General features: G+C 40.7%; 1 protein-coding gene across 5 annotated transcripts in view; it reads right to left on the bottom strand.

The window, feature by feature from the left end:
• Window positions 1-23,540, bottom strand: part of LOC137464419 (neuronal acetylcholine receptor subunit alpha-7-like) — a 60,065-nt gene that overhangs the window by 36,336 nt on the left and 189 nt on the right. For 2 of the 5 annotated variants that reach the window (XM_068175746.1, XM_068175748.1), the window contains exons 1-3: window positions 22,643-23,529; window positions 9,873-10,060; window positions 6,013-6,152 (exon numbers count right to left, since the gene is read on the bottom strand). Coding sequence is in view for 2 of the 5 variants with exons in the window: in XM_068175744.1 (XP_068031845.1) it covers window positions 6,013-6,152; window positions 22,643-22,746 (244 nt within the window). In the remaining 3 variants the exon portion in view is untranslated. Of the gene's footprint in view, window positions 1-6,012; window positions 6,153-9,872; window positions 10,061-22,432; window positions 22,510-22,642; window positions 23,530-23,540 lie in introns of those variants that run through there. The other 3 variants (XM_068175747.1, XM_068175744.1, XM_068175745.1) reach the window with 3 other exon arrangements.

The following is a 23,540-nucleotide window of genomic DNA, read 5'->3' as shown; positions in this document are numbered from 1 at the left end:
CCTTCTTTCGTTAGAGCCACTGCCACTAAGTACAACTTGGGGAACCAAGATGAAAGAAAACAAACCATGGCATTTCTTCTCACTAAGTGAGCGAGCTGCCTCCACTCTGAGCTGAGCAGAGCAGAAGTCATACAAAATAAAAAGATGCCAGTAAGGTTCAGGTAATTAAAACTCCATCATAATGTTTTATGCAAGCATGTGCAAGTAGTATTAGTTAGGAAGCCATACTACGCATGGCACTTAACTTCATTGTGCTAAAAAATTCAGATGTTGCATGTTTAATTGGTTTAGTGAAACCAGCATTTTGATAATGTCTGGCACATAGGGGACAGCCAAAAAAAAAAAAAAAAAGACAAAATTGAGCCAAAATTCATGGCTCAATTAGCCTTGAATTTCCGATTTTCAATATCCTGCCATGCTAATGGAGAGGAATTTTATTTTTTCTTCCTGGAGTTGAAAATTGGTCACACTAAGTGAGTTCTGTCACCAAGAGAGAGATTTTGGGATTTAATTCTAATGAATATCTGGGTCTAGAATCCTTTCTGTAATTTTTTCTGTCTGGAATTTTAATGATCTTGATCATGGATTGATTTTCAGCTTTTATAATGGAGTCCAGTCTGTTTTTCTTCTCAGTTGCACCATTTTGCATCAGCCTTGCTGCTCTGGTCTCATCAAATTGTCTCTTGCAAGATGACAGTGAAACAAAACTTTCCAGAAAGATATGTGGTTTGGTAGAGTAGGTCTTTCAGGGAGAAACAGAGTAAATGTTGCTCAAAAAAGCTATCCAGGAAGCCCACAAATAATGTAAAGGCATTATTAGGAAAGTAAAAAAAAAAAAAAGATACTTTAATCTAGAAGAGCTGAAAGAGTCAGCTGAATGGTCAAGCTTACATAGTTGAAGATATCTATCTGTAAAAGATTTTACGAGATGTACTATAGGGATTATGGTTTAATCTAGTAAATACTGATACTATATTGGGAATAACAAATGAATAGGTGCTTATGTGCACTGCATATTTATATTTGTTTCCTTGAATCACTTGTCTGTTGATCTGGGTTTCCTACATAACACCCAGCATAGATTTTTGTATGTGTGAGAATGCTGGAATGAAAGGTGGGAGGGAATGACCTAGTAAGGCCATTTTAAGAAGGAAGAGGTGAATTAGAGCTAGAAAATAAACTTTGAACTTTCTGGCCTTTCAATACACCTGCAGAACCAGCCCTAGAAAGCTTATGAAACAAAATAATTTAAAAACAAGGATATCAACTGCTAAAGGAATTCTGATCTGACAGAGATTTTGTGGAAAACCCTATAGTAGGAAGGCTGTGTCAGAAAGGATGCACCCCAGGGCCAGGCAGAGCCTCTCCTCCTGCCTTCTCACCTTTAACTTCTGGTACACTAAACTGACAGGCAGCCTCTAGTTCTGGCAACTCTCACTCACGTAGAGAACTCCCCAGCAAAAAGGTCTGAGCTCCTGAGGACTGAGTTCAACAACTCCATTATATGATGAACAGATCACCTGAGAAATGAGCAGGCTGGTGAAGGCAGCTTCAATGTCAACAGATGTCTGCATTTAAAAGTTGGTCTCTTGTCAAACACTTCTTAAAACCCACAAACCAACCCAAAATAACAAAAAACTCCAACTCCTTCAGGGTTGTATTCTTTGATTTAGAGGAAATCAGTGGAAACTTAAGTTTGAATCCAACAATTTGACAAGATCTGGGTATAGAAGGCAAAAATATCTATGCTGCTAAGCTAGTATGCTGCTTGTAATGATAGTGACTGCACCTGAGCATTTCATGAAGGTATGTGAAGGTCTTTTCTCTTGTTTTCTCTGAACAGCAAGGCTCAGACCCAGTTTTCAGGGAAAAAACACAAAGTGAATCTTTGTTTTTATTGTCCTACTAAACTCCTACATTACCTTGTCTTGCTGCTTTCCAAAAATGTGGAGAGCTTTGACACACTGTAGCAATAACATCTGTAGTTTAAAAGTGAATTTGTTTGCAACCTTGTGATATCCCAACCATGAGGTGTGGGATAATCCTGCAGTCCCTAGGATGTGCAATCATATCACATGCTCTGCAATTGAATCAAAACAGTCCATAATATTTTTTTCCAGACACAGCATTTGTTTTGGGTTTGCAGCCTAAAATACAGGAAGATGTATTTTTTGGCTTCTGGAAATGCATAATGACTCATAGGTTGCTGGGGATTTTTTTTCAGCACTTTTGTGGCTTCCCACTGGTTACTTGCAATTCCTTTTTTTTTTTTTGTCATTATGACCTCTGACAGTGGCAGCCGGAAGGCTGAACATGGAGGAGAAAAGTACCACAGGACTCCACCATATGCAGGGACCGCAACAGCTGTATTTTTTTTTTTTTAATAACTTAACAGTGCAACTAAATATACACCCCTTCAGATAAGGTCTCCTACAGATGCCAACAAGAGAAATGAAAACAATCATTCATGATGACAAATAGTTTTCACCTAGCAGCTTCCTTTCACATTGTGCCAAGGGAAAATGCTTGCATTTCCTCTGTTACAGAAAATACTGTGCCTCATTTCTTAATTACCCTCACCAATTGACTGGTCTCTCAGACAAAATAAGAGGAGAATTTTTGGTCCAAGTAGTCTTGGATGTCTACTCTTGCTTGGGTTGGCAGATCTTGGCAGTGTCTGACAGTGCCTGTGAGAGAGATCACCAGCCAATGCCCTCCTGATGCACAGGGAGTGCCTGAAGGTCAGGCTCCAAGCAAAAGTGACCCTCAGAAATAGCATACACATGAGACAGCTCAGCATGAAGCTGTCCTTAAACACAGAGGACAAGGCAAACTGAACTGAACTCTGCTGTTACACAGGGGCTGTAACTGTCCCTGTTTCTGCTCATTTGTTTCCTGAATGTAATGGGCCTGTCATAGCTGTAGTTATGAATTAATATAATTTTGGAAAAAAGTCCAAACCCCACAGTCCTTCATTTGCATTTGTCTACCACAGTATGAAAGTAGAGAATGTGTTCTTCTCAGCTTTGAGTATGATGGCTGGCTTAGAATCCTAAACAACATACATATCCTGTGTAGGCAAATACATGCACAAAGAAGCAGAAAACATAATCCAAAGAAGTCATGCTTTGACATTTTCTTTGATGGGTTTTAAGAAGAGGAGGTGAGATTTTAAGTACTTACTTGTACTACTGCTTGGAAAACCACAGCAATCTCAGAGCAGTCTTTTCTCTCTATGTAACAGTGTGCAACTAGATTGTCACCAATGCTGTTCTCAGCAGCCTGTCAGCAGAAGCTGAATTTAGGATTCATTACATTTTAATACAGTATGTGTAGGAAACAGACTTATGGAGGCATGTGATGGAACCTGTTCCAGATAGAATTGCTTTAGATGTGATCCAGGTCTTGGCATGGGTAAGGCACAAGGTTCTTTGAGTATCAGTGGCAGACCCCTTCTCATATCCATGCACCAACAAAACAGATTTGTTTTCATCTTCTTCACATTGTTTTCTCATGCAGGGAAACCAGAACAGGGTCTACTGTCTCATGCCCGTTGCAGTGACTGCTTGCAAAATATCTCAGTGAGTCCAGCAATGCTGTAGTATGCCTTGGCACATGACACTTCCCTGAGCATAGACTGCTTTTCTCCTCCCCAGGGAGTATCATGTAAAAAGTGCCCTCATGCTGGGGCCCTGCCTAGCACCCTGCTCTTTTACAGTAATGGACCACACCAGACACACAAGTCCTCAAAAAAAGTAGCTTTTCACTTTGTTAATGCATACAACGTTGCCAAGACTGTGATGCTGTCTTTCCTCTTCCCCAAATGAAGAGCTGTGCACCAGCTGCTTTGTCTTCTGCCAGGCAGGGCAGCTGAGGAGGCAGAGTATACTCATCCCAGACTCCCATCTGATTGAACAGAGATGGCCTCTTGGTTTGCCTCATGGTGTCTCTGCTGATAGAAGTTACCTTTTCCTTGACTTCTTCTTGAAGAAGATTGAATTCTTCTCTTTACATCATTGTGGCTATAATGAGCCTCCTTTTAAACAGATATTTACTTCAGCAGCTGGAGCAGACGGATACTATAATCTGTCCAGCCAGCAATGGAGGATGAGACAAGTACAGTGTTTGTTGCTGGCATACTTCTGCATTGATTCCTGATTTAAGGACCCGGGGGATTAGGACTTACAGGTTGGTTAGTTTAGCCACTTGTTGATGCCACAATGACATTTTCAGTATAGGGATTCAACTGCCAAGTGATATTTTGTCCTCTGCTGAGAAGACTGGCACCTTTTCACATCATCCAAGATAAAAAATTTCAGGTAACTGTGGGTGTTTTTTAAAACACTTTGGGTGCAGTTTGCAAGACCATAAGCCTAGAACAGGTTCTGATTAAAACAGATTAGCATCTAGCATCTGTACTGGGTACAAAGATGTAGGGGAAAAAAATGTAGGGAAAAAAAAGCTTCATTTCTGAAAGGTATGAACATATAGCATAGCTATTATGGACAACCAAAAGGGAACACTGGAACTACATTTCTTATAATAGACATTGACCTAATGTAGATAAAATACTTTTAAAAAATACCAATTTCCTGAAAGGTTGGGTTTTATATATGAATGTGAAACACAGTTGAAAATTGTGTTATGTAACTCCTCCTGACTTTGAAAATGTACAGTTACAGACCTATGGCCCTTTAATACCCCCAACTTTCAAATTAGGTTGAAAGAAAATGCCACAGATAAAGAAGGACTGAAGGAAGATTTTTTGGAGCTGAGACACCTCTGCTAAACCTAGAATTGCTTGCTGAAATGTACTTGAAATTAGCTGCAGGAAATCTTTGCTCTTTCATTCATGTAGAGGCCTTTGGTTGACAGTACAGATTTCTTCTCTCTTCCAGTTCAATGCAGTTGGTAACATTTCAAAACAGAAAGATGCATACCCTATCTGAGTGGCTCCTGCCTGCCTCCAGGAATACCACAGCTGACTGGACCTGCCACTTGCATGTTGGCAGCTACACCTTCAGGGTCCTGCTTGCCTCTCCAGGGAGAGCACCTGATGTACTACACATTTTCAGAAAGATTGTGAGAGCTTTAAAAAGTTTAAATATTTGAAGCTCCAGTTAAATTGCTTTGCAGCTGCACAAATGTTTCCACATCTCTCTCTCTCTCTCTCTATTCCTCATTCCCTCCATAACAGTGACAGTGTATTATAAACCAGCTCCAAATACTGTTTATGGAAAAGGTAGGATGAAGATGAGCACAAGTGTGTTCATCTGTTTGCTCTGCTGACAGGGTGAAGATGGTCAAAATTGTTCCCCTGGCTTGTTTTTCTTACAAAATGAAAGAAATCCTGTCTATATATATCATGGTTTATCATACAGAATCCTCTTCATGATGAAAAAAAGGATTTGCATTATTATGTTAAAACTTTCCGTGGGTTAAATCTCCAATTCTGTAAAAGCATGTTGCAGTCAAGACAATTAGAGGGCTGTGCCTCCAGGTTTTACTTTTATTTATTTCTAAGCTCAGCTCACGGCAGACTCATTCAGTTGCAGTGCATGGTAAAAATATGATGGGAGAAGAGGCCAATGCCATTATAATATCTAAAGAAAAAGTGTAATTGCAGTGATGGTAGCTTTGAATGCTGCACATGGTCTTGAGTTACTGCATCCCAAACAGCTCTGAGAAGAATGTATCATTAATAATTTGTAGTAACACATAGCTTCTAATTGATTGAATTATTTTTTCTGTTTAAAACAAATGGAAAAAAAATACATAATTCATCTCCTTGCAGCTCATGTTGTGTCAGAAATGGCTGTGCTTTTAGGACAATATTCAGTCCTCTAAAGTGTCAAAGCATGTACTCCAGCATTTGGGGAGGATGCTTAGCAAACGACAGACTGCTTTAATCTCTGATAGCCTGATAAAGAGGAAAAGTATGTCTCCTAGATGAGAGATCAGATTTGTTACGCTGAATGGGTGCCACAGAGGAGAGAACAGCAAGTAACTTACCACGTCAATTATCTGCAGCAAGGAAAGCTGGAGTTCAACTATGAGCGGTTGGGAGTCATTCACTACAGGTCGTTCCAGACGATTGTAGTTCCGCAGCAGATCTCTGTACAAGCGTCTCTGGCTTTCCCCCTGCTGAGAGACTAGAAAAAAAAGAAAGAAGGTGTCTGTCATTCACATTGTCACACAACCACCATTGTTTGTCTGTTTTATTGAAAACTCCCTCTTACCAGGTTTGTATTAGAAAGCAGTTCCTAAAGATACCACCCAAATTCTGCACATGGATGTGACAGACACAGCTTTTTTGCATATGTGAATGAGGAACTCTCAAAAAAATTAACTACTAACTGTTGGGGAAGATGAAATAGGAAAACCTTATAAATATGATTGCCTGTCAAAAGATTTGGAAAATACAGACATTGAGATGAGAACTAGATTTGAAATAGCAAACCTTGACTACTGAATAACTAGAAAACAATAGTATAGCCAGGTTGAAAGCAATCCCCCCTTCTGATTAAACAACGCCCTTTACCTGCAGATAGGTCCAAAGGTCACATGGAATGCTCTGTCTCACCCCAATGTATGGTTCATCTCACACCTGTGACCCTCCCCTGAAGTATCAGGTATCTGTGACCCCATTGGCCCAAGTCCTGTTCCAGCCCACCTTGAAGCCCCTGATAAGGTGTGCCCGAGGGACCGGATGCTCTCTTGGACCTTCCCCTGGGACCCTCACCTGGAACCCTTGCTCCCTCTCTCTCCTTCTCCCTATCTCCCTGGGCCTGCCACAAGTTGTGCCTGGCAACTCCAAGCAGGGCCTTTCACCCCTTTTAATAAACCACATTTTCTAAGACCTGACTTCAGAGATCTCTCATCCATCCAAACCGTCCTGGAGACCCGCGATCTCTTTACAACTAACACTCTAACTCATTATGAACATTCAGATACTACTGAACAGAATCTGGGGCTCTGACCTAATGTCCCCATTCCTTGGAGTCCCTCCTGATGATAGACAGTAGAGTAATGGCTCCAAAACTACCAGACAGCTTCCTAGAAGACAAGCAAATGAATTCATTAATTTGCTTGCTCTTATTTCCTAGACACTGGCTACTGTGAGCCAGCACTGGTATTACTTAGCCATATTGTGTTTTTACCAAGCATGCATAACAGGTACTCTTATTTCTTGGAGCTGATGTATCAGGCCTTTTTCTATGCTCAAGAAACAGTAACAACTGTTCTTCCCACCCTCGTCAGTTTTGTGCAGCAGTCTTTCCAGGTTTTGGGTTACTTTCCTTAACTTTTTTCCATCTGATGGCAGGACACTTTTTTAACACCTACTGAGGTGGTGGTATGAAGGCTAGAGTATTTGACAGCCGTTATAGAGATATTGAATTTCTGGTAGTACGCTCTTAACTCAGTTTGCGCTGGGAAAAGACTCCACACTGTCTGTCATGCAAACAGCTGAGCATGTTAAAGATAAGCAGAACTTCATTCTAAGCTTAATTTCCAAGATGCTCTAGTTCCCCCCTTTGGGGTGGGTGAGCATCCATCTAACCTGCATGCTCTCCGTCATCAGAGAGCATCTGTCTAACCTGTAAGACCAGGTTTCCTTGCCACGACAACTATGGATGGTAAAGGTTTGGGTATCCTCCCTCAGCAAAGCAAGAAGTTTGCTGGGATACACTGCTCAGAACCCTAGTTTCCCCAAAATTGTGTCAGTCTTGGTGCTGTGGCTAGTAGCAGCCTGAGCTCTACTTAAGAGCTGCACCTAAGAGAGGGAAGGTCATGGACTGCAGGTTCCCTGAGGTCAACCAGTCCTGTCAGCATGAGTGTGTATTCTCTGAACTGTATAAATTCAATCCCTGGCAGAGAATCTGCACTCTAAATCATTATTACTTTGGACTGAAGCAATTTCTATCCACTGCAGTTCCCACTCGCTGTATATGATGGTTTTTACTTCTTGATCAGAGCTCTGCACATTGAGACCAAAACTTCTCTCAGAGAGGTTGTGATGAATATTTTTCTTGACAGTGCAAACAAAATATAACAACTCGTTCTGCCTTCCCAGTCTTTTACTATGCTTAGCAAACCCTTCAAGCCTGAGACAAGCTGCCCTACAACAAAGCAGCCATGCCTTTTAAAACTAATAATAAATTCAGTTTATAAACACTTCATAAGTCTGTTTAAATTGTGTTCTTTTCATTTTTGCTGATACTCAAGGGAGCTTGTGACTTTCTAGCATGGAAGTGCCTAGTAAACAAGAAAGAAGAGTATTTTGGTTCACTTTGGTAAATTACACCAATTTCACATAAATTTCATGGGCACTTTCTCCTCTTGCATAATAGCCAACATGATCACAGGCACCCAGAGGAGCAAATGCTGTAAGCAGCCTCCCATAGCCCTTGCTGACACCTCAGTATTGGTTGCTGTGTTTTCACCAATGGCAAAAATGAGCTTTGACCACAGTATCTCTCCTTCAGCATCTTAAGTAATCTTCCCTGCTTACTTAAGCAGAGATTTAAGTTCTCTGTTATGGCCTTAGTACTTTCCAGTGCCTCAGCAGGACTAGACTCCATCATAAAAGTCTTGTGTGAAGGAAACCCATGAAAATCACCACATGTTGTCCTGTGCTCTGAGTTTGAAGAAAATTTGCTGTCCTTTCACTCACCTACCCACCCATGCTCCTGTGCTTTAGGGAAGAAATTACTTCCTGAACTATTGCTCTCATCTTGAGTACTTACATAACACTTGCCTTCAACCTTTCTTTTACTGGCTGCCTCAGCTTTTACAAGCAGAAAAGCACCCTTCACCAGTCTCTGGACCCAACCGGGCTGCTAGACTGCCCTGGTACCTCCATTGTTGGGATACATTGAAGCAGCCCACCAAGGGAGGTCTGACTTGCAGAAATCTAAGCATAAGCCTTTGCTCTAGGCTTTGGAAAGCTGTCTTTACACTGTGTGCTTCATCCATGCTAAAGTCAAGCCTCTTTCCCTGTTAAACTTCGTGAGGTGAAGTAGCTGAGAACTGCACCTAGTTTTCCACCCTTTCTTCAGCTCTCCTCTCTGTAATGTGATCCTGATACTTTGCAATCTCTTGTATTCAAAACGGTTAACATAGTTGAAGCTGATCTATTCTTAGTCTGCCGAGTTGGTATTGGCGACCATGTATTTTTGTGCTGCATGGTTTTTGCTTACAAAATGACATATATTCAGAAGCGATGGAGCCTTGGGGTATCCTGGCAAACTGCCACAGCAGCTGCTGGTACCACAAAGAGCTGGCAAGCCTAATCACACTGCCATCTCTCTGCTACAGCTGCTCTGGAGAAGGGAACTGAGGTTGAAGTCTAGTCTGACTTATATGTTCACAGACTTTTTCTTTAAATTATAATTTTCAAATATTTAATGTTTCGTACTCCAGAGAGATTTCTGCTTTTTTCTCCTATAATGTTTGTGCTAATGCATTTTGACACTACAACTCTGTGTGCTAAATGGAGTGGTGGTGATGGGGAAGCCTGAATCTCTCAGGACTAGTGGTAGAATAAGCTTTACCACTGACTACCCCTCAGTCACAGCAAGTTTAACCAAAAGCAGTGGCACTGGTTCATCTTTTAAACTACGCTAGATGATGGATGTCAATATTTAAGGCTGCCAAGTCAGTCTCCCAAAACCAGTGCCAGACTTGCTTGCCTATGTTACTGCTAAGTAAAAGTAACTGGCAAAGGGCATGTTTTCTAAGGAAAGGATCTGAGAGTTCTAATGACTCAATGCCTCTGATAGTGTTTCCCTTGTCTCCAAAATATCTTTGAAGCAGTAGGAAAACATACAGAATCATTAAAATTTGAGGGAAGAGCAGTGTAGGATGTTTACCTCAAGTTTAGCAAGACTTTTGACACCATCTCGGAAAAATTCTCACACACATTTGTCTATGCCTTACAGGCTAGATAAGTGAACACTGGACAGAAAAGTGGCTGAACTGTCAGGCTGAGAGGGTTGTAGTAAGCAGCAAAAAGTTCAGCTGAAGGCCAGCCAGTGGTAGAGTACTCCAGGGATAGATACTGTTATGAATGATGGGACAGAGTGCACCCTTAGCAAGCAGGGGTTATTTTTCAGATGGTGGAAAACTGGGAGGAGTGGCTGATACAGCACAAGGTTTTCTGCCACTCAGAAGGACCTTAAAAAAATTGGAGAAATGACTGACAGGAACCCCATGAAGTTCAATGTAATTAAGTATAAAGTTTTCCTGCACCTGAGGAGTAACCTCAGGCACCAGAACAGGCTGGGGGCTCGCTGGCTGGCGAGCAGGATAGCAGAAAAGCCCTGAGGAACCTTACAGGTACCAAGCTGACTATAAGCCAGCAATGCACCCTTGTAGCAAAGGTCACCAACATCCTGAGTTGCAACAGGAAGAACCACACAAGCAGATCAAGAGAAGTGATTCTTCCTCTCTACTCAGCACTGGTGATACATACCTGGAATGCTGGATCCAGTGCCGGGGCTTATCAGTAGAAAGGAAACATGGAATTACCAGATGAAGGGCTGGATTGTTCCTCAAGATTTACTTTTTAATAATCTGAAATGTTCCCTAAACTGCTCCTGGAGTTTGCAGACAACTGGGAAGCACAAGGCAACCAATCCTCGGATTGGCTGTGAAGAGCTCTATGGAAAGTAGTTACTCATGCACTATGTTAAACACCTCTCTGAATTCCTTCCAAGCTTATGAATGTGCAAAGAAGTTTGCAAGAAGCCCACTGATTGAATGATTTATATAAACTATAAACTGCTACCAATCTTTTGAGAATAGATGCTATAGTTGTATTTCATGTTTCCTTCCAGGATGTAATTGCTGAGAATTGTACAGCAAGGGAACCTGCAGCTAGGTCTGACCAGACTATCCATATGGCATTCCCAGGAAGGACAGATGCTCTCTCCTTTCCAGGAGCTCTGTTACCATGTCTGGTCTTGGCTGGTTGATTTTCCTGCTCTACTTTGCATGCCAAGGTCCCCAAGCTATAAGGCAAGAGTCCAGTCCTTCCAGTTCCCCAGGTTTGTTCACAAAGTAGTCAACTTCTTAACTGAGAACCCTGATGTGAGACACATTGTGGCTGGTTGTGCACAGTAAAAAATACATAATATTGACAAGATGATAGGTAGTAGAACATGGATTTCCACTAGTTCAGCGATGATACCTGTATTATCAACCATTCTATCTCTGTTTCATAGTGTTCCCTGGTTTTGTTTTCATAATCTCTCAGCTTTTTGAGAGGGGGAGCTTCTAGCTGTTTTCTAGCTGTTGCTCATTTCTTTAGGCAGACACCTGAGTCTGAATACACAAGTTATTACGTTATTCTTACAAGATTATTAGTACCTAACGTGATGGCTTTTGGACAAAATATCCTATTCTTTCCATATCACTTTATATTAACATGCTAACATGCCTCTGAATTATAAAATGTCTCTGTTTTATTCTTCTGTTTTCAAAGACAGTTCCTAGAATCACTTTCATTTTTAATCTTTTTGAAGAACATGGTAAGTTACAATCAACAGCATGTTTCTGATCTGTCACATTGTTGCTTTTATATATTTTGCCCCCCAATACATCATGAAAAGTCTCAAAAATTGAGTGATACTGTGGTTGTGACATTTTTTCACTCCCCTTGTACCTTCTGCAGGTATTTTACCACAACTATGTAACTTTTTTCTCTCAGCACTGTTACTTTGACATGTGTCTTTCGTTTTGGTTTGTTTGTTTGTTATTTGTTTTGTTTGTTCTTTCATAAAAGAAAATTAGTAAAGTTCTAGCATTTATAAAAACAAACAAAACAGTGCCATTATACTGTGAAGTATTGTTTAGTTCTGTAATGATTGTATTTAATTTTCTTATAGCTGGAATATTTACAGAGGAAAAATCCATTAAAAACTATGGTTATCAGAGTTAAAACCTAGAATTTGAAACTGTTTTCCTAAAACCTTCCTGCCACAGCTCCTCTTCTATTATTTAATTTCATTTTAGTTTATCACTGTACTCTTGCAGTGATTTTTAGCTAACGCTTTCAGAATCCAAACAGAATGATCATAGGAAACATACATACACACACACACACACACACACACAAACATGCACTACATGCAATAATGAATTATGGGGAAGCAACATGAGAAGTATCAGGAAAAAAGCAGGTTGTTTCACAGACAATTTCATTTGCATAAAGAACTGCAATGGCAAGAACATTTACGAAATGAGGCATATTCTAAAGATTTGGTAGCTATAAAAAACCAACTTATTTTAAATATTTTGCAGATTTTTGAGAATGCAAAGCATGTCACTGCCATATGTCACTTAATCCCCAGAGACACAGATGTGTCCCATCTGCTTTTGTTCTTATGTGCAGCATTGTTACTTTTATCTGTGGCTGCAAATGCACTATTTCTTTCAATGCCCTTTGATTTAAAATGCATGCCATCATGCCTTCAGGGAAGTGGATTCACATAACAAACAATGGAATCACATCAGCTACCTCTACCCTGTGTGTGTCCGTGTGTGTGTTTATGTGTTGTATATTTGAATATTTCTCTTATTTAAAAGCTCTTTTTAATCTACTTCCCTTCTGGGTAATCCTTGACTCTAATCTTTGTCTCTCGCTATGCAGATTGTTTCTGCATCTTACACGCAAAATTCATCAGCTATCCAGAGGAATGTGAGAAATTATTTGATTTCCTAAGCAAGAAGGGCCTAATATTCCTGACACTGGTAATTTCTGTTCTTTCATAGCAGATAAGGAGTTCCCAGCAGTGATAGGCATCAAAAAGGTATGCAAGGAAAGGTTTCTTCTTAAAGACTCTAGGCCCGTGACAACATGCTAAAACTATATAATGAAAGAATGGGCTTATAGTTTTGGCCCTACTGGCTTGGTTGCAGGTGTTTTAAAGGCTGAGTAATGTGTGTAAGGTAGAGAGACACACTCTGAGGTATTAACAGTGGGATACCTCTCAATTATAGTTATCATTGTTATCTAAACTGCCTCATTACTCCAGGTCAGAAACCTAACTAGCTACAGCCTGTAAAGGCAAAAAAATGTACTTTTAGTGTAATGCTAGTTTACATTAGCTATATGCAATATAAGTATCATTGCTACAATACTAGATGCACAAGGAGCAGAGGAGGAGGAATCCGGAGCAGTGATGAAGACATGCTACACATTACAGAGTGCTGTGGCTGTCTGGAAGCAACTCTTGCCAGCCCTCCTGGGATTTGTGGAGAGGAGTAGTAATGGAGGCCAAAGGAAAGAAACAAAACCATAAGATAAAAGCAAGATACCAGTATTATGGTCATCAGTACACTGTACTGGCCTTCTGCACACCCTGCTTCCACTGGCTTGCAGAGCATCTTGTCACATCCCTTCATCTCTATGTGTTTCAGCATCCAAAGCAGTTAACCCAGGGAAAACCCTTCTTGGGAAAGCACTATGAGCTTCACCCTCTAAGTGCCATCAATGCAGCAGCCATGGCATAATGGACAGCATTAATAGATGGCTCTGAAAAGGGTCAAGTCAGTCTGCACCTCCCCATCAAAAGCCCACTCTACACCATGCCAGGCACATGTGGAGACCTCAGGTCTGGGGAAGTCATAAGTGAATGGACAGGTGTAATAATGATTTCCATGGAAACAGATAGGCAAGTCTGATTAGGCTGAGAAAAACAATAGGTAAGAGGAGTTCTTTTTCCTAAAACCAATGCAGATAATAGCAGTGATGGAGCCTGCAATGACGTTGTGGTTTAACCTCACACTGCAACTGAGTACCATGTAGTCACTTGCTTACAATCTCCCCTCCCCCAAGGGGATGGAGAGAAGAATTTGAAAAAAATTACAATAACATTAATGAAACATAATAATAAAATGCAATGAAACATAATAATAATAATAATAATAATAATAATAATAATAATAATAATAATATAATGATGATGATGATGAAAAGGGAGACAGCAAAAAGAGAGACAGAAATAAAACCCAAAGATGAGAAATTATGCACAACACAATTGCTTGCCACCCACTGATCTGTGCCCAGCCCACCCCTGAGCAGCAATCAGCCTCTTCTGGTCAGTTTCCCCCAGTTTATACACTGAGATATACTAACTTCCCAGGAAGAGAAACGTAATCATTTTGTCCCAAGATGTGAAGAGAGCAAAGATTCCAAAAGCTATTCCTTAGTCACAGGCATGTCATTAATAGGAAAAATAGCTCATTCCCTTTTTTATGGTTCAAAGATGAGGGAGAGATCTTGCTCTAAACCATTGCCTCAGTGTGTTGTTGGTGAAGTAGTGTTAATAGGGTTTAACTCCTCTGGGCAATGCAGAGGACAGGCTGGAGTGGAAATGATACAGACGATAATACTGTGAAAAGGAACTGCCCAGTGTGCTCAGAGATGTTACAGTGCTTCTCTCCATTTTTCCTTCTGCAGTGCTCATCAGCTGGTTATGATCCCAGAGACAGCTAGTTTCCCAAACTATGAACTTTTGCCTTGCCAGCCTGCCACCTGTACTTGCATAGCAAAGCTAAGCAGCAAAGGCATTGAGGATGCAATAGGCAAGGGTAGAGATGGTTTCTCCTGCCTTTTTCCCTCATCACTCAAGCCACAGCTGTTGCCCATGAACAAAGTGAGAGCTCCACTGGCTGCAAGGCACAGGCAAGACACAAATATCCTTAGTGAACACGGATCTGAGAATGCAAAGAAAGTTCCAAGTTTGTCTTTACAATACCAGAAGTCAAATGATGGATAATGAGAAACATAGTGCAAGAGCCCTCTGAAATGGATGGGGGTTAGTCTGATGAAAATTTTGACTGCACGTTGAATGACTCCTAAGTTGTTCAGCGCTTAGTATGGGAACTGGGAAACATAGAGATACATTTTCTAAATGTTTCCTAAATCTGAAACAGTTTCACACTTGGGGAGCAGAACTTTCATAACACACCTGTAGATAAGACTCAGCCCTGTTTTAGGCAGCATCAATGAGCTTTCACTAAGTCAGGTCAAACTTGCTGCCTGTCTATGTGAGATGTTGTGCTGCCAATCAGCTGGTGATAGTTTGGAGCAGAAGTGGCTGCTATCAAGGGATTTTTTCTAAGGGGAAGAAGTCTGAGGCTTTGGTGGTTGAGGTCTTCAAAGACAAGTGGAACTGTAAATAATTGAGTGAAAATTCTTAGCAAGGAGTCTGAATTTATTTCACATTGGAGAGAAAAGCTGCTTCTAATACTGTCTCGATGAAGTAAATGACTGGCTCTGAGCAAACTGGACTTGTGACCAATCAAACATGGTTTGGGGAGATCTGACCTAAGACACTTGAAACTGTATGTACTATGCTTTAGCTGACTCAGTCCAAATTTGCTTATATGCAAACCAATGGCTTAAAACCTTACATCTATTTTGTTGTTTGATTTTTTTTCTCCAGACTTTAAAGGTATCAAGATCTCAGTGACAGCTGAGTGTTGGTTAGCCTTGATCTGTTTTCAGAACACTAGATGCTATTGTCTTTCCTTGGGTACATGGCTCACATCCTGGTTTTGTTAGTGGTTATATGAAATATTGGTCTCTCCCTGCTACACCCTGCCAGCCAAACCTGCATTGGCTAAGTCACTCATCCTGGCTAAGAGCAGAAATGAATCACAGTGAAATTGAGGTACTTCTAGAGAATGATGATCTAGGGAGTGTGATTTTTGTCCTGTCTTTACTCTGTTGCTTTTAAGCTTTGGTAACTTCAGTCTACTGCTCCTGAATTATATTGGTGCAGACAAAACAAAATTAAAACAAAACTGGTGCCCTGTGCGTCCAGAGGGAGCACGATTGTCATCCTGTAATACAGTAGCAATGCCGCAGATGCAGGATGCTCAGTCTCTGAGTGAGACCAGAACAAGACTGAAAGTCAGAAAGTGATCCTATGCTGTCTGGGCTGCCTTCTTGCATTCATCAGAAAATAATTCCTGAGACTGCTAGAGCATTTTGACCCAAAGGTGAAGTAATTTGCCCACTTGACAGAGACCTCCTCTGGAGAAGAATGTCTCTTCTCCTTACCCACAAACTGGTTTCCCTTAGATCTACCTTCTCTTTACCCTGCTGCCCCCTCTTTCATATCATCCAGCAACATGAAAGTAGATCTGACGGCACCAGGAGTGCTGAAGTGCTTGAACTGAGATACCAATCCAATACATTTAAATTATAATGGGTGACCCTAATACCTTTGGAAATTACAATAGAAGTCTTAGACCTTGAACAAAATGCTACTGCAGAGAGTATGCTACAGGATAGTTATTTGGTTATAATAGAAAGGCAAAGCTTTTGCTTGGAGCTCCTGAAGCTGCCCAGTTGCCATTTATGGATTGTGTGTGAAGCCTGAACATGAACAGATTTAATTCAAAGTTGCTGTCCATTTGCGACTTGAAACAGAGAGAACTGCAAACTATCTGGCAGCTTTTTTATTTAAGTTTTGATCTTTTCTTCCCATTGTTACGATTGCTCAAGCTGGATTTCAGTTTGCTGACTACCTTTCTAAAATGACAAAATATTAAAGGGAAAGTACTCCATCAGTTGCTTTATTATTTCTGCAGGATCTTCAAAAAAACCCACAAGATGGCTAAGAATTATGTAAAGTATTATCTGCATGATTATATGACTTCCTACATTTGTTTCTTCCCAAATGCACTGACTCAGATGTGATGAGAACATTAAGCAGCATCATTCTCTACAGCCAGCCTGCACTCAATGAGACCCACTGCATGACACACAGTTAGCTCTGTGTCATGAAGCCTCCACTGGGCAGCAATGATCCCTTGGAGTGACCAGAGTGGAGGCCACAGAAAACAGGCTGCTGTAACACAGCAGATGGATTAAAGAGATATGCCTTTGATCCGCTTGGAGATGAAAAAACAAGGGTGAGTTCTTTTGGCTGCCTTCAGTTTCCATGAGGAAGGACTCCATCATGAAGAAGCCAGGCTCTCCTGGGAGGTGCACAGGGACAGGACCATTAAGATAAAGATCCATGGTGGGGCATTCCCACAGTAGTAAGAAAGCCTTTTTTTTCTCAAGGGTACTATGCATAAGGAACACCACTGTCCTTGAAGATGTTTGGAGCTTGACTCCTCAGATAGCAACCCAATAGAGAAGAAGGGTTGGACTGGACAACCTCTGGAGGTCCCTTCCAGCCAAATTATTCTACTACTATATGAACCTGTATAGATCAGACCCTCTCTCACCTCAGCTGCCACAGACACAACTTTTCCAATTTACAACTTAATTTTCTCCCTTGGTATGGTGAAGATCTAAGTGACCAGTGATGTTTTTCCACGTAACCACAGCTGAGTTTCAGGAAACACAGTGAACTGTCTTAGTCCAGTCGGCCAACTGACTTCAACCTCTTTGAGTTCTCAATAAGAAACAAGACCTCCTCAAGCCTGCCTGTTTCTTCTAAGTAATTTTTTCTACCCAAATCTATGTTGCATTAAGAATGGAAATGAGAACTGTGGTTTTCTCTTCAACCCTACAGAATGCAAAAGTGTCGAAAATATCCATTTCTGAATGGTGATAAGGTTTGCAGGAATTTGTTTCAGCACTCGATTAAGCACAGATTTTCTAATTGAGCAAAGCCAATTGATAGCAAGGCAAGATGGAGACACCTGCACCACACTGTTTACATGCATAAGTTCTCATGTTGACTACAGGTTCCCTTTCCATGGCAATTTACTGACTTAATTGCAAGCCCTGGGTGGGGAGATTCTTACTTCCAAACACTCCATCTGGTTCTGGTTTCAGCCTTCTCATCAGCTGTTTTGCACAATGCAGAAAGTATTTGATAACCAAAAACCTTTCTTCAAGCCACATTTTCTCAGGACTGTGTTCTAAAACAGCAATAAACTCCTGCCTTTCTCATTTCCTGGGTTGATACTGATTGCCAGTGCTAGCCCTACCTGTCTCAGTCAGATTTGATCTCTTTCTTAATTAGTTTATGTAGGATCTCTAGGCAGTAGACATCTTCAAACAACCATGTCAGGACTGATGCAAAGGGTTTTCATCTACTTTAATCACACTCTAGAGCTGAAAAGACTATATCTCCCTCCTTGCTTGTCATATACAAATTAAATTGTATACGCTACCACCATCACTAACTCATGTTCTTTTCCACATGCCTTAGGAAAATAAACAAGAGAGAAAAAAAGGGTTCTGAAGCTGCCTTTAAGAGATAAATCCTTTGCCTGGAACGAGAACATCTGCTCGGAGACCATCAGAAAACTCTATGAGCTGAAGCAAGGCTGAAGGGACCCAAGGTGCCATCTGGCATTATCCCAAAGATCAGATGGATGCTACTTTGTCATGCATTGTATCTGCATCTGGACCCCTCCTTACATGCAAGACTGCTATACCAATAGGTACATGTAACAATAGGCACTGGTGATGTCATGACTCAGTTGCTTTTTCTGGACCTGCCCACTTTTTCCAGTGATATTTGAAAAGAATTAACACAAGATTTAGCTCAGATCACTATCAGCAAATGTGCATAGAAATACCTCCAACTTTCCTGGAGCCTGGCAACTTCTCAGAAGCTTGGGCCAGCTCCACTGTCACAGCTGTGCCTATGATAATACAGATCAGCCTTAGAGCTGTGCCAGTGAATGCACATAGAAGATTACTGACTGAACACAAGGTCTGGTTCATTGAACTATAAAGTCAACCTCAAGAAGCAGGCATGGACAGCAAGTTACTGTAGCAGACGGTAACGCAGAGGAAATAGGGGTTTGCTTAGGACCCTGCCTGCCCATCTTAAATGTATTGACACATATGAATGGCATTAGTGCTCCTGATCACAGAGCATATGTGCAGGTACATATGGACAAGTACATTTATACCCTTGGCTCCATGCATATATGATGCCTTAGCACGCTCTCAGCATTCAGAATGACCAGCCCTGCTGTCTGTGCTATTAGATATTAAAGTCATGGCAGAGATCTGACAGCAATTTCCCGTGTCTGAAAGTTAATTGTGTGGCATCTTCTTATGCCATGAATATGGAAGAAAAGAGCTACCTGTACAAGCTAAGGCCTAGCTCATATCTTTTCTATTTTAAATGTGTAGCAGCTGCATTATCTTAAAAACTGTATGATGATATGAACTGCATCAACATAGAGAATGTGGAGAGCTGAGGTGAATACAACCTTCAGACCTCTAATTAAGGGTATGAAAGATTCTAAATTATTTAACTTTCACACCTGGTTCTACTCTGATAGCAGTTATGAGATGTAAAAATACAGCTACTTCACCAACCACCTAAATTATCAATGACATTACACTGTACTCTTTTAAGGCACAGGAATCCTTTTATCTGTTCAACTGTGTCTCTTTGGAGTAAATAAGTTTTATTAAAACACATCATTGCAGTCTATCAGGTCTAAACAGCTGAGGCCTGAAGTTTAGACTCCATATATAGGTATTTAAGTAACATTATTTGTTCTTCCTACTACATAGATCTCTAAACTCATGTCACCTCAGTCTAATTAGCTCACATTAGAGAAATTGTAGCTTGGCAGTGGAATCTGGCCTTTTGTGGCTATCTTGTCAATGCTTCTGCTGTTGCAGAAACAGCATCTGCTTGCATGAAAGTGAACCAAGAAATCTGTGAGGATTTGCTCCAAGAGATCATCATTTCTGTTCTGATGTGATCACTTAGACCCCATTGAAATAAGCAAAGGTGTGAAAAAGCATGAAATTGGGCGTAGCACTGCAATTCAAATCTCTATTGTGAGTCAGCCAAAGAAAAGCTGCTTTGCACCAGCTGGGTACACCAAGTCAGGCTGAATTACTTCATCATTTACATCTGTGAGCTAGTTAGCTCACTTGCAGCATCCCCTGCCACAGGATTTGTCCCATAGAGCTTACATTCTCACCAGACTGCAGAGAAAGGTTGTTGTCCTCAGCTTGCCTTTGCCTTTGTTGGGCTTTTCAAATCTACTTGCCCAGATATGACCCTGCTGGCAGTCTGTATAGAGCAAAGAAACCAAGAGGTTTGACTCTGCTCTGTGTGGCATGTGGGCACTGTAATGGTCTCACTCAAGAAATAAAAAAGGATATAAAGGCACAGTAATAAGAATACATGGTTTGACTGGAGACTAGCCAAGTACATGTTTAACTTCCCTGGCTGTTCAAACCCTGTAGGTGCCTGTGCCCTGAGCTGAAGGTAACTCCTCAGAGAGGCTATGCGTTTTTGTGGTCACTGTGACATGTTTCTCAGAATGTCCTTGCACAGTTGTCTGCATCCTATCTCTCAAACTGCACCACACTCAAAAAAATGGAGCAGGAATGGGTCTGATCTCTCCTTTCCAATCAATCCCTGGACCAGGGTTTTCAAGTTCCTCCATCCAAGGTTGTTAGGTAGCTGCTGAGACTCACTGGGTCCTTCTATGTTCTGGATGCTCCTTCAAGGATTGCCCCTGGCCTGGAAGGGATATCTGACCCTGAGAGTATTCACCTGGGATATAGGAAGGTTGAAAACCAGTTTCTTGATTTTTCCTTAGACTCATGTCTCAAAAAAAGGATCATCAGCCCTTCGAGAAGGAGGGCTGCAATGACCTAGCTTAAATGACATGACTGCTGGGGCTCCTAGCATTATTGCGAGTAAAGTCAGGTTGAAGCAGACAGTTAAAGAAAGAACTAGGAAAAAAACTGAGTTCTTCATGTGTTGTTTGTGTTTGGTTTTTATCTAGTTCTTGTGACAACTTTCCTGTCAAACAGCCCTACAGGAGTTTCCAGTACTTGATAAATTGCTATGAACAATGTTGAAACAACTCGGTGCTATGCGAGAGTGATGTTAGCTACAATTTGAATTTGCCGTGACTTCCATGTGAGCGAACTATGGAACCCAGGGGGGAGTTTATCTGGATTTACTATTAAAAAACTCTGCTACTGATAACATGCTAATATCATCTTGACTTATTTCTCTTCTGCGCCAGCTGCTCGGTTCCCAGGTCTTTCTGGGGTTTTTTTCCCTTTTTTTTTTTTAAAGTTAAAAAAATCTGTAAAGCAGAAGTCAGTTACAGACCAACTTTATCAGCGATTAATTTTATTCTGTTTTAGCATTTTTCTGTAAAAGTGCATACTTTTAAGCTGTTGGTAAAATCACTTGAAAAAATTCTCTGAATTATTTATAAAAGCAGTTTCTCTTCATGTGCTGCTGAGAGAAACTAGGCATCCCCCAATGAATTAGTGATTACTTATTATTTAAAAGGTAGGATTTACATGACTTTATGACATGACATTTAAAAGGCAGGATTTACACAACTTCTCAAAATGCGAATGTCCACAAAATTACTTATCATAACTAGATGCTATAACCTGCCTGTTAGTTCAGCTCCTACAGTAGCACAGAAGTGTCTTGAAGACAGCAAGGTTCTTAATTTAGTAAGCTGGGGAAACGTTTTTCTGCAGTAACATTACTACATTAGGCAGATGAAATATGATTCTGTAACAATGGAATGAACAGATGTTTTACAGCTTCAGATAATTAATGAGGAATTATCTATGTGGCATGAATTATCCAGTGCAACATCACATTTATGCAAGTTTCCAGTGCCCTTGCACTTCTGAAATAGGTGGACAACTTTCTCTGCTTTAAAAAGACAATCCTGCTTTATATATAAATTGTGAGAAACAAGACATGGTCCTTCACACCTAGAATACTCAGTTTTAGAATTTTTGATTGTTGCAGGCATTTATGTTTCAGCTGAAAGGGAGCCATAAAAGCACATTTTGTGTAGAATACTGAATATCTTTCATGACTGGCTATTTCAACATTCTTACTTAAAAACACTTTATTGTCAGCCTTGCTATCCTGAATGTTTTGAAATAATCACACAGCTCCTATTTTTGTTAGCACCATGCTGAAACTTCTGAAGATAGCTTAGTCAGAGCTGACACCTTAGACTACAGAAGCCCATTATTCTTATTAAATATTTCCAGCTATATATATCCATCTCTGTCTTAACTGATTTTTATTAAGCATACTAAGAGTATGTTTAATAAAAACAAACAAGAATTAGTACATTTATGTATTTATACAGATTTAATCTTTCTACATGATGCACAGAAAATAAACAGTTATGAATTTTCTTCTGCTTGTATTGCTCTGTAGAACTCCATTGCACTCACACACCTACAGTGTTCCCAAATCATTCTGCCCAGCCTGGAGTTATAATCTCCTGTTGTCAAAAAACCATGGGAAGGTTACATTTTTAAGGAAAGCAAGAACATATTTCTTTTGAAACACAAACATTTCAATTAATTTATGTAAGTTAAAATTACCTTTAATTTAAAAAAAACCACAAAAACAAACACACATGCTTCTTCCTTCTTAAAAAAATATGCCCAGCACTGTAAGATCCACAAACTTACCCAAACTGACTACAAAAGTCAGTTAAACCAGCATGGGACTCTAATGAAGTTCAAAATACAAGCAGATACCGGACTTCCTGAAAATAAAAGTTGGGGTTGGATGTAACTAGCATTTAGAAAATAAAAAGTAATAAAAAAAAACCCCAAACAACAAATCAAAACAACAGCACCAAAAAATCCAAACCACAACAAAAATACAGATAAGCTTACCTTTAAAGAGTGAGAAGAACATGGATGACCAGAGATACAGTGCAGAATAAACAAATGCCAAGCATTTTTCTGTCAGCATTGTCAAAATAAGCTGGCTCTCCTTCCTGAGCAGAGGGTGAAAGAGGATGAAGTCTTGAAGACAGCCGGCAATGACTGATGGATTTGGCAATTACAGTAATAAGGCATCAAACCAGCTTCCCACCAGGGGAGAAAAGTGCATTTGCTCATGTGCTTCTCTAGTCCCCAGGACCCAAGTCAGCTCAGTGCTTGGTCAGTAAATCCAAACACAAAGGAACAGGTTACATTCCTTTGGACTCACACTGCTCAACACACTGAGCCTTTCCCTGGTCAGGAGCAAATGCAAGTGATCCTCACACACAGCTGTCTGTGTACTGCAAGAAGGGGGAGTGTGCTGCCTTGGAGATGCTTTCCACATCTCCACATATTGTACCTAACTCGAGACAGCACGGCTGCAGTGTTTCCACTGCTTGCACTCGAGTGCCTCTAGAGCTGTTTCCCGGTGAAATGAATTAGTGTGTGTCCCCCTCTGCTCTCTCCCAGCTGCCAGGGCAACTTGCAGCAAGCACCTGTCACATACACCTGCCTTTTGTCCCAGCAGAGATGGCATGGGAGATTCAATAGTGCAAAAGTTTGAAAATATGAAAATAGCCAATCTCCTGTCCATTTTTGGTGCACCCCTTCCTGTAAACACTTCCACCAGATGTAGGGAGCTGCTCCAAGTGCCTTCTTCCCCAGCTGTCCACTGTGGGATTTTGTACACACCTTGGCTCCCTTTCCTCTCCACAATTTTATTCACCAGCAAAAGAAAGGCAAGGTGAGGCAAAGTCTTGAATGAATTATATTAATCATCTGGGCCTTTCTTTTCTCATTTGACACT

This window comes from Anomalospiza imberbis, chromosome Z, assembly GCF_031753505.1.
Source record: "Anomalospiza imberbis isolate Cuckoo-Finch-1a 21T00152 chromosome Z, ASM3175350v1, whole genome shotgun sequence".
In the NCBI taxonomy this organism is placed as follows: domain Eukaryota; kingdom Metazoa; phylum Chordata; class Aves; order Passeriformes; family Viduidae; genus Anomalospiza; species Anomalospiza imberbis.
Note: the sequence above shows the minus strand (reverse complement) of the source record. Positions and strands in the feature narration are given on the sequence as shown.